Raw genomic sequence first — 12366 nt, forward strand, 5'->3', positions numbered from 1 at the left:
ATAGGCATGGGCAAGGACTTCATGTCTAAAACACCAAAAGCAATGGCAACAAAAGCCAAAATTGACAAATGGGATCTAACTAAACTAAAGAGCTTCTGCACAGCAAAAGAAACCACCATCGGAGTGAACAGGCAACCTACAGAATGGGAGAAAATTTTTGCAATCTACTCATCTGACAAAGGGCTAATATCCAGAATCTACAATGAACTCAGACAAATTTACAAGAAAAAACAAACAACCCCATCAAAAAGTGGGTGAAGGATATGAACAGACACTTCTCAGAAGAAGACATTTATGCAGCCAAAAACACATGAAAAAATGCTCATCATCACTGGCCATCAGAGAAATGCAAATCAAAAGCACAATGAGATACCATCTCACACCAGTTAGAATGGTGATCATTAAAAAGTCAGGAAACAACAGGTGCTGGAGAGGATGTGGAGAAACAGGAACACTTTTACACTGTTGGTGGGACTGTAAACTAGTTCAACCATTGTGGAAGTCAGTGTGGCGATTCCTCAAGGATCTAGAACTAGAAATACCATTTGACCCAGCAATCTCATTACTGGGTATATACCCAAAGGATTATAAATCATGCTGCTATAAAGACACATGCACACGTATGTTTATTGCAGCACTATTCACAATAGCAAAGACTTGGAACCAACCCAAATGTCCAACAATGATAGACTGGATTAAGAAAATGTGGCACATATACACCATGGAATATTATGCAGCCATTAAAAAATGATGAGTTCATGTCCTTTGTAGGGACATGGATGAAGCTGGAAACCATCATTCTCAGCAAACTATCGCAAGGACAAAATACCAAACACCGCATATTCTCACTCATAGGTGGGAATTGAACAATGAGAACACATGGACACAGGAAGGGGAACATCACACACCGGGGACTGTTGTGGGGTGGGGGGAGGGGGGAGGGATAGCATTAGGAGAGATACCTAATGTTAAATGACGAGTTAATGGGTGCAGCACACCAACATGGCACATGTATACATATGTAACAAATCTGCACATTGTGCACATGTACCCTAAAACTTAAAGTATAATATTAATAAAATTAAAAAAGAAAATCACCTTAAGAGGGACATAGAAAAACACAGCATGTTGCTTTATAGATAGATTTTGTCCTTGCACCAAGGATAAAGTGATGTCCCTGATCTGATTTATATTGAAATACATGTGAGCTATATATACATTTAAGAAAGATTAATAAAAACAAGTAAAATTGGTCCAGGTGAGGTGGCTCTTACCAGTAATCTCAGCACTTTGGGAGGCTGAGGCGGGCAGATCACTTGAGGTCAGAGGTTCAAGACCAGCCTGACCAACATGGTGAAACCCCATCTGTACTAAAAATACAAACATTAACCGGGTGTGGTGCCACGTGCCTGTAGTCTTCAGCTACTTGAGAGGCTGAGGCAGGAGAATCCCTTGAACCTGGGAGGTAGAAGTTGCAGTGAGTCGATATTGTGCCACTGCGCTCCAGCCTAGGTGACAAAGCAAGACTCCTCAAAAAAAAAAAAAAAAGATTATTTACCCAATATTTGGTAAATCAGTGAGTGACAGCCAACAGAGCTCACCTATAAATCAATCCTGACTGGGTGGGGCCACCTTTGGGGAGAGTTACTGAATTAGGAATTTAATGATTTTGATTGTTCTTGTAATTAGCTAGCAGTCCATTATCATAATCTAATCAATCCAAAAGTGGTTCAGTATAAAGTGACATGATTATCTTATTTTTTGAAACCCCATTCATAATTTTAAAATCTCTTTTAGTTTCTTAATGAACTATACAACTACTAAAAAAATTCTAAACATTGCATTTAAGTATAGAAAAGCTCAAACACAGCTGTACTTGGAGGCAGAGGATTGCCTCAATTCCTGCATTTCCTGAAGAATCATTATGATTTCAGTAATATCAAATGCAGAAAATGCTGTGTTGAATAACTCTTAAAATACCGTAAGCAGATATGTTGTTCAGAATGGGATTTTCTTTGTATTGGTGAAAAATTTTGTGAATTTCTGGACAAAACTATATACAATGGTCCTGTGATTTATGCAATTGCATTTCTTGAACATTATGAAAATTAAAACAAGCAACAATCCTTGTAATTTATAATTAAATAGGGTACAGCCTTGGAAATTGTCAACATGTTTATCATCCAGTTTCATGTCTGAAGGTCACTGGAGAGTCCTATGACATTCTTGCAGGTAGCTTAATTGTCTTGGCCATTCTCAATAGCAGCCCCCATTCACTTGGAGAACCACCAGAGCAAACTGCAGATTTTAAATGAATCTCAACTGGGTGGTGCCACCTTTGTTGAGAGTTACTGCTTTAGGTAATTTAATCATCTTGACTGTTCTTGTGATGAGTTAGGAATCCATTATCACAACCTAATCAATCCAGAAGTCAGGAAGTCTCCACCCACCAATTAAGGTGACTCAATATAAACCTGCCTCCTGTGCCTCCACATTAGCTCATTTGGAAGACCTGGGTATAGGTGGTCCTCTCCTTGGCTCAGAGTCCCTGCAGCAGCTGAGGTGCCTGTGTCTCTCTGGTTCCCAGTGGCTGCCATCATGCTCTCCTCCCCACTCAGGGTGGCTGTGGTGTGTGCGAGCAACATCAACAGGAGCATGGAGGCCCACAGCATCCTCAGGAGAAAAGGGCTAAGTGTCCGGTCTTTTGGAACTGAATCTCATGTGAGGCTACCAGGACGAAGACCCAATCATCCTGTAGTTTATGATTTTGCAACAACATATAAGGAGATGTACAATGACCTCCTCAGGAAAGATAGAGAATGCTACACCCACAATGGAATCTTACACATCTTGGAAAGAAATGAGAGAATCAAGCCCGGCCCAGAAAGATTTCAGGAGTGCACCGATTTCTTTGATGTCATCTTCACCTGTGAGGAGAGTGTCTATGACACAGTGGTGGAAGATCTGTGTTCCAGAGAACAGCAGACCTTGCAGCCTGTGCACGTGATCAACATGGACATCGAAGACACCCTGGAAGGTGCCATCCTGGGAGCTTTCCTCATCTGTGAGATTTGCCAGTGCCTGCAGCAGTCCGACGACATGGAAGACAGTCTGGAGGAGCTGCTGTTGCAAATGGAGGAGAAGGCAGGAAAAAGCTTTCTTCACACTGTCTGCTTCTACTGAAGATCTGGGCTGGCTTTGTCCCTTTCCTCAGTAAGAACTTAGGCATGGGACTTTAGTCCAGATTGATTGTGAGAAGTATCTGCAAAGACCTTCCACTGAGTGCTGTTTGTATTACTTTTGTACATATCACCTGGCACCTGGAAAGAGACTATTACCAAGAAAATATTTTATGGGAAATGAGAAGGACTAACAGTTTTAAAAGCACTGAAAAATGCTTGGCATTGTTCTAGGTGCATTACATAGAATAACTGATTTAATGCTTATATCATTCTACAGGGAAGCTATCCCACCATGACTGCGTTTTCCAGATGAGCAAACCGAGCTGATAATGGACTGCTGGAAAAATGATTTGTTTAAGGGTATTCAGCAGATAAATAACATTGTATAGATAAGCACCTTTTAAATAAACTTCCTTTTCTCAATTTGAGTGGTTTTTTTTTTAATTTTTAAATTTTTTAAGTTAGTTGAGACCAATGGAGTGTGGTATATTAACTTAAATGTTGTTCTTCTTTAATAGAATATAATATTACATGTTTGAACAGATAAATGTTTTCACATATAGATTATATCTTTTTTACTAATGCTCACTTTAATAGGTAAAATCGAAGTTGGATAATGAACTACATATTATTGTAAAATTTGGAATTATCTACTCAAATAATAGGTCATCAAATTAAATGAAATAAAAAATTTAAATAAAAAAAAAAAGAAAGAAATCCTGTTTCCAGGATCTGCAAAGAACACCACAGCAGTTCTATACATCTGCCTCTACCCCAGTTCCCCTCCCTGGATGGCAGAGATTTTAATATCATTAAAACTAACTTGGATATATAGTAGAGGGAAGCTCTTAAAACCCTGACACCAGTGTGGTAGGAGATGGTACGTCAACTGACAGATTCGTTACCCAAGAAGAATGTATACATGCATCATGCTAGGTACAGGGAGAAAACCAAAGTTAGGCAAAGTATTTTGTCCACTTATTATCTACGTCATTTTCATAGCCAGTAGAACCTCTCAGTAAGTCTCCTAGGCCTGGCCATGCCCACCATGGCCCAACACTCTCTTTGTCCCTGTCAACTCAAGGCTTTCTATATACCCTCTACTGGGTCTGACCAGTGACAGATCCATTCCAGTGAGTTGAACAGCAGAACCAAAGGATGGCATTTCTTGTTTTTCTTTTCTTTTTTTCCTTTTGTCTTTTTTTTTTTTTTTTTGAGACAGAGTCTCACTCTGTCACCCAGTGACATGATCTAGGCTCGCTGCAGCCTCTGCCACTTGGGTTCAAGTGATTCTCCTGCCTCAGCCTCTCGCTTAGCTGGGATTACAGTTGTGTGCCACCACACCCATCTAATTTTTTTGTATTTTTAGTAGAGACGGGGTTTTGCCATGTTGGCCAGCCTGGTCTCAAACTCCTGACGGCAAGTGATCCGCCTGCCTTGGCCTCCCAAAGTTCTGGGATTACAGGCATGAGCTACTATGCCCGGCCAGATGGCATTTTTTATGGCCTTGGATTAAATTTTGCATTCCAGATGCTCAATACTTGGTTTCTAAAGTTAACTGCTGAACTTTCCCTAGAAACTTTCCCTAGAAAGACAAATATTACTACTCCATTTTGGGCCTTTTATGAAACACCTCATAAACGTTATTTAGTTTATTTCCACAAAATCTCTCTGAGTTAGGTAGCTCAGAGAATCTGAAACTTAAAGTTTAAATAACATGCCCAACATCACAGCCTACCAAGGGCAGAATGTGTCTAGAGACAGAGCTTTGGCCGGGCGCAGTGGCTCACGCCTGTAATCCCAGCACTTTGGGAGGCCGAGATGGGCGGATCATGAGATCAGAAGATCGAGACCATCCTGGCTAACATGGTGAAACCCCACCTCTACTAAAAATACAAAAAAAAAAAAAAATAGCCGGACATGGTGGCGGGCAACTGTAGTCCCAGCTACTCAGGAGGCTGAGGCAGGAGAATGGCATGAACCCGGGAGGCAGAGCTTGCAGTGAGCCGAGATCGCACCACTGCACTCTAGCCTGGGCAACAGAGTGAGACTCCGTCTCAAAAAAAAAAAAAAGAAAAAGAAAAAGAGAGACAGAGCCTTTGATCACTGTACCTCTTTCCAGCTGGCAGAAATTTCCATCCAGGAAAACACTTTTGGCTGTGATTCTACTTGCCAGCCCCTTTCCATGCACATCTTCTCACCCCAAGTCAAACTTCTATTTAATTGAATTTTTCTCACTGAGTAGTAGTGAACTTTCCTCACCACATATCTAAATATTAGGTAGTTAGGCAAATATTAAATAGTGAACTTTTCTCACTAAATATTAGGCATTCCTTTTTATTTTTAGCTGATGCTGTCTTCTCCCAAATTAGAAATTCAAGAAAATAATTATAGGGTAAAAAACGAAATGAGATCAGAAGGAAAATTAATGGCTCCTCTAACAACTAACTAGAAAAATTAAAGAGGTATAATCAATTTAGTTTACAAAAACTTGGTGAAGGGAGTATTCTTTGTCAGGCACTGTGTTGGATACTTATTGAAAAAAAAATGCCTTCGATGTTGGAAACTAATTATCTTATTTTACATTGAAGAGCATAATGTAGTTATTTTACATTCAAGAGCATAAAATAATAGGACCAAGCATCATCACTGTTTTTAACTTATTTTGTTGTTGTAGCTTGATCATCTCAGTTAACTGACTTCACTGATTTAACCCATTTTCCAAAGTTCTTTACAGAGAGTGATTCTGAAAATCCTGAGTAACAGCAGTTTCCATAGTATCAGTGTTGGATATCTATTGAAAAAAATGCCTTCAATGTTGGAAACTAATTATCTTATTTAGTAGTTATTTTACGTTCAAGTTATGTATTATTTTACACACATAAAATAATAGGACCAAACATCATCATTGTTTTTAACTTATTTTGTTGTTGTAGCTTGATAATGGATCATCTCAGTCAACTGACTTCACTGATTTAACCCATTTTCAAAAGTTCTTTACAGAGGGTGATTCTGAAAATCCTGAGTAACACCAGTTTCCACAATATCAGAGAGGTTTTGCTGGGAAGCAGCCATTACCATTAATAGAATTTATGTAACTCAATTTTACTGCCACTAAAAGGTCAAATCTGAAAGGTTTCATTAATGTCATTTTCTTTTGAAAAAGTTACTTCTGTCAAAAATAAGTAATAGAATTTTAAAAATGGTCATTAATTTCACCTTTAATATGTATTCACTATTTTTCATCTCTCTAGACTTTTGCCCACTAATGATTGAAGTCTAGTAACATATTGCAAGTAGCATAACAATACATACATATATTATTGGAACAATTGTAGATGAGGTAAAAACACCTTTTAACTGCGTCAAGACTGTTTACCAGATGAGATGATTAAAAGCATAGACTCCCTCTGAAGAAAGGATATTGTTCACTTAAGTGTCTTCTAATCAACAGCCAGTGCTAAGTGGCTCCTCTTTAAATAACAGAAGGCAACGTCTTAGAAGCTTTATCATGGGCTCTTCTCAGTGATAAATAGTTTTTAAGGGTGTTTTGTGAAAATAACCAGTCATAGTGAGAGTAACAGATAAGAGCTTAAACCTTAGATGTCAGCACAGCCCAATCTGCCTGTTTTGTTAGGAATACATCTGTCAGCAACCAGCAATCCTTTATTAGCTCCAGCCTCTATATCAGTCAAATTGATTCCTGGTATCTAAAGCTGTAGATGTCTTCTTAGGTTAATTCAAATTCCTGAGGGGTATCTCTATTGTTTTTATTAACCTACTTGTATAAATACGCCAGGAAGTTCTACTCCGAGAAAACACCAAAAGATGACGCCGGTGCAGGGGCGGGGTCCGGGGGCGGGGTCCGGGACCCCGGGGGCCCTGGGATGGGGAACAGCGGTGACTTCCGGGGAGGTTTCGTCAGTAGCATCCGGGGCCGGGGTCGCGGCCGTGGACCTGGCCGAGGCTGTGGAGCGGATGCCCGTCACCAAGATGGGCCGCCTGCTCAAGGACATGAAGATCAAATCCCTGGAGGAGATCCATCTCTTCTCCCTGCCCATCAAGGAATCTGAGATCATTGACTTTTTCCTGGGGCCTCTCTCAAGCAAGGTTTTGAAGATTATGCCGGTGCAGAAGCTGACCCGCGCAGGCCAGCGCACCAGGTTCAAGGCGTTTGTTGCCATCGGAGACTACAATAGCCACGTCGGTCTGGGTGTTAAGTGCTCCAAGGAGGTGGCCACTGCCATTCTCGGGGCCATCATTCTGGCCAAACTCTCCATTGTCCCCGTGCGCAGAGGCTACTGGGGGAACAAGATCGGCAAGCCCCACACTGCCCCTTGCAAGGTGACAACAAACGCCTTGAACCTGGTGCGCTGGCCGGCGCGGGTCAGCTTCTGCACCGGCATAATCTTCAAAACCTCGTGCTTGAGAGAGGTTGAGACTGCTACACCTCAGCCAGGGGCTGCACTGCCACCCTGGGCAACTTTGCCAAAGCCACCTTTGATGCCATCTCTAAGACCTACAGCTACCTGACACCCGACCTCTGGAAGGAGACTGTATTCACTAAGTCTCCCTATCAGGAATTCACTGACCACCTCGTCAATACCCACACCAGAGTCTACGTGCAGAGGACCCAGGCTCCAGCTGTGGCTACAACATGGGGGTTTTATACAAGAAAAGTAAAGTGAATTAGGCCTGAAAATAAATAAATAAATAGGTCAGGAAAATGAATAAAGGGGAAAACAACCAACCAACCCTTTAGTTACAGCTTGATTCTCATTTCCCAAACTATCATAGCCTTAGTTTTACAAAAGAGAGGCTGACCTTGATTGTGCCTCACTTAGGAAAATGACTACCTTATGCTAGTTAGAGAAGTGATAAGTCTCCAAGGTTTTATAAATAACAAAAGCAGATTAAAAAAAAAATAAAAGCCTGTATTTTACCCCTAATGGAGACACATTGAAAAACAGTGCAAGGTTATTAAACAAGTACATCTAACTGCTGGAAAGTTGAAATCTCACCTCACTGTTTGCAGCCAGCAGGCTTTCTCCTGGCAATCCCTGGCTGTTTTAAGTGAAGACAGGAGAGGAATTGCACAGCCAGCTTTCTCCATATGGGGTAAGGAAAAGACTGTGCAGAGGTAAAGTGCAGAATGCATGTGCTTCAGGAAATGAGCTCCAGCTCTAGCTCTTCTTCATTGCATCAACATCAAATTTACTCGCAAAATCAAACAGATACTAATGAAGTAGTTGCTCACAGGAAAAATATATTGGAGTTAAATAAGCAATGCTTATAGTTAAGAACTCATAAGTATTATGAGGGACAGTCCATAAGTTTATCATTTGGGGAAGAAAATGAATTTATATGATATATGATAATAAAAGAGAGTTTAAACGCAATAGGCATATATTGTGTTACTGTATTACTTTGCAAAACCCAACCCAAAAATACAACAACGAGCATGTGTTTCTTTTTCACATGTCTACAGGTAGACTGGGGTACCTCTGTTCTGCATACAATCTGTGGGTGGGACCAGGCTGGAGGACTTCAGTTATATGAGGCATCTTTTCCTGACAGGTCAGGAGCTCCTGGGTAGATGGCTATAAATGAGAGACACTCCTTAAGGCCTTGTTTTGAGGCTGGCAGAGTCATTTCTTCCCGCATTCCTCTGGACAAAGCAAGTTACCAGGCTAAGCCCAGCTCCTATGGGGCGGGGCCAGGATGTATGCTTTTACATGGAGGTAGGGAAAATAGAGTGAATATTTGCCAAAACAATAAGCTCATCTGCCACATTTTTTTCCATAACTTAGAAAGTGTCAGGAATTAAGAAAGGCAAAAATAAAAATCAGTGGTTAACCTACCTCCCAGAGATGATCAGGGTTCATCTTTAATGTATATCCTTCTTGTCTCTTATTTATGGGCACAGAGTTTAGTGAGTGGTGGGAAGGCATTAATAAAAGGATCATGGGAAGGGGAAAAAGATTGTCAGGAAAGGAAAGAGGGAAAAGATTGGGGCCATTCTCATAGCATGGAGGAATATAATACTAGCTTTCCTGTGTTTTTACACCTATTTCACTCTAACTAGCTATATAACCTGGAGGTGCGTTAAGTAGCCTCTCTGAGCCTCAGTTTTAATTTGTAAAATGAGAATGATAATTTGGCCTTCCTCGTATGGTAGGTGTGAAGATTAGATTAGTTATTTCATGTAGATAGGATAGAACTTTGCAGTACAATAAATGCATAGTGAAAATTACCACTATTCATAAAGATAATGTGTTGGGATTTATCTTATGAGTTGGCCTGTTTGTCTTAGGTGTACTTTTCATACTCTGTTCTTTCGTGGGCAACCCAAGGCTTGCGCATAAAGATTGTCCCAGGAAGTGGTGAAAGCAGAAATAAAAGATTCAAAAAGAATGCTGGCATAATGCAAGAGAGAAAGATTTGGATATATGACTGCAGTGGCAGGCCGCCTCCCAGAGGATCTGAGCCTAAATCAGTGGTCATTAAGTACTTTCTAAAACAATTTTTGAACAGCTATGTTTTCTTTTCCACATTTTCAACTTGACATCTAAGATTTTTCATAATGAGTTTAAATAAGCATATTTTTTGGCATTTGATAAATATGAATGTTTTAAAATAAGGTTAACTACTCTTAAATATATAGTAAATTTAAATATAAAAATTCAAAACAATGCAACAATAATTGATTACTTGACATTCAGAAATTTTACATCTTTTGCTTTTCCCCTTTAAAATCATATTTCCGTTCCATATTTTACTATAACACTTTGTCTTAATTTAATCTATTTTATGCTTTATAAAGCCTTATTAATAATGCTACCATCATTCTTTGCAAAGTAAAAAACATGAAAAATGGAATATTTTTGGCTGAAGGGTTGTAAAACATTAACTTTTTTTATCTTGGCTTGAGTCATCAGTATTATTAGTGTGCATCATAAATATAAAATTAATATTGCCATATAATTATTAAACATTGAAAGTAAAATTGTACTAGAAATGCATCTCTTAATGAGATTAGTGGTAGTATTCAATTAGTTCTTGTCTCTGTGAATACATAAGAACTTGCTAGAATGGGACAGAGTTGTGCATGAATTGTATTATAATTTTTGTTTCATTTTTATAGATATCAACATAAAGAAGTTATCTCCACAAAAATCAATGGAGAGGAATGAAAGGAAGTTTTATTTCTTTTTTATAAGAGCATCACTCAAGTCTTTAAATGCTAAAAATCATAATATTCTATCATCAGAAAGTAGTTTTTGGTTTTAAGGTAGTATTTCGGTTTTGGTTTTTTTTGTTTTTGTTTTTGTTTTTGTTTTTGAGATGGAGTCTCACTCTGTCGCCCAGTCTGGAGTTCAGTGGCACCATCTCGGCTCACTGCAACCTCTGCCTCCTGGGTTCAAGCAATTCTCCTGCCTCAGCCTCCTGAGTAGCTGGGACTACAGGCACGTGCCACCCGATGCCCGGCTAGCTTTTTGTATTTTCAGTAGAGACGGGGTTTCACCATGTTGGCCAGGCTGGTCTGGAACTCCTGACCTCATGTGATCTTCCCGCCTCTGCCTCCCAAAGTGTTGGGATTGCAGGCATAAGCCACTGTGCCTGGCCTAGAAATTAGTTTTTATTGTAGACTGTTTAACACATCTTTGAAGGCCAAAATTACAGTAATATATCATAAAAAATTATTTTAGCTAGTTTTAATTAAATCCCACTTCAAATTGGCAAAGCAAAGAATTGGAAACCACCTGACCTGAAAATTTGTTGCCTAGTTATTATAGTCCATACTTTCTCAATATATTAGGTGTAAGCCAAAATAATTTAGAAAGACATACCAAATAAGTATAAATTATATCTGTTGCTCTTTTATTTAGAGGCATCATATTTAATATAATATACACAAAAAGGATTAGAAAAAAATCAAAATGTTATTTTATTATGTTCTTTTCAATATAATATTCTTGTATCAAATTCTTTTATTTTATATATTTGAGATATATTTTTTATCAATACTTTGGTGTTGCAAAATTAACATTTGATTTATGGAGAATGTCTACTTTATAACCTAATCAGCAAAGTATGCCCAACATTATCACGATTACATTCTGTCAGAAAGAAATGTTGACTTTTTGTTTCAATTTAAATAAAAAGCATTAATACACTTTTTAAGAGCTATTGTAAAAAACCTGTGAGGAAATAAATTATATTTAAAGTGATTGCTATATGTAGTTATTAATATTAAAATTATGCCCATCGAGAATAATTAATGCATTATGAAAACAATATAAAAATCAGTATGGCTTTTAAATTATTTAATTTGGAATAATTCAGTTAAACATTTAGTAAAACTGTTAAGATCTTTGTAAAGCAAGAGGTGTAATATAAGACTTGGTGATCCTTTAGCACATGTGATGGTTTATCAGCTACCTATTGATTCAATATTGTTGCATAACCACCACCCACATAATATCAGTTTCCCATCATAAATATTCATTTCTCACATACTCCTAGTGTCAGCTGATCTAGTCCAGACTGGACTTGGCGGCTCTTCCATTCTTTGTGAGGTTTCTTAACTTGTCTGGGAGTCAGCTGATCTAGGCTGGGCTAAGATGGTGGGTTGGTTTTTCCACATATGTCTCTCATCGTTTTTCTAAAATGCGCAGCTTAGCCTGATCATATCCTTCGCAAGGTGATGGCAGAATCATAAAGTAGCAAGTGTTTCCAAACACTTAGGCCTCTTGAGGTTTAGGCTGAAAATTAGCATACCATTTCTCATTTTATTGGCCAAAGCAGGTCACAAGGCCAAACCCTGAGACAGGAAATTATGCTGGATCACAAGGCGAGCACACTGCATGGTTGCACAGCTAACTAAGGACACAGATGCGGGAAGAAATAAAGAGAGGAGGCAAAAAAAAATCTGATTAATCTGGCAACTTGCATGTCGTTTTATTTTTTGTTAATAAGAGGCAGAAAATACTAAAATATTATAAAATAACACAAAATAAAATTAGTATAACTAGTAACTGATATCAATATTTCATTATACCTGACAAAATAGTTCTAAATATCCTACTGAATAATGTGTACCAAATTTGAAATAAACTGTATTAAAGTTTTACCTCTGAGTTTTAAACAATATGTATTAAGAATATGTGACCTACAAAAATAT

General features: G+C 38.6%; 1 protein-coding gene and 1 pseudogene across 1 annotated transcript; both read left to right on the forward strand.

Annotated features, from left to right (window-relative positions):
• The first annotated feature begins 2125 nt into the window (after window positions 1–2125).
• SSU72L6 (SSU72 like 6) lies at window positions 2126–3891 on the forward strand. The gene has a single exon (XM_054559747.1). The coding sequence runs from the start codon at window positions 2599–2601 to the stop codon at window positions 3181–3183; it is 585 nt and encodes a 194-aa protein (XP_054415722.1). The 5' UTR covers window positions 2126–2598; the 3' UTR covers window positions 3184–3891.
• Window positions 3892–4059: 168 nt separating this feature from the next.
• On the forward strand, window positions 4060–7870 carry LOC100939286 (small ribosomal subunit protein uS5-like; annotated as a pseudogene).
• Window positions 7871–12366: the final 4496 nt, after the last annotated feature.

Source organism: Pongo abelii, chromosome 6 (assembly GCF_028885655.2).
Source record: "Pongo abelii isolate AG06213 chromosome 6, NHGRI_mPonAbe1-v2.0_pri, whole genome shotgun sequence".
NCBI lineage: Eukaryota > Metazoa > Chordata > Mammalia > Primates > Hominidae > Pongo > Pongo abelii.

Coding starts and splice junctions, on each gene's coding strand:
- SSU72L6 (XM_054559747.1), top strand. CDS start 2,599: ATGCTCTCCTCCCCACTCAGGGTGGCTGTGGTGTGTGCGAGCAACATC.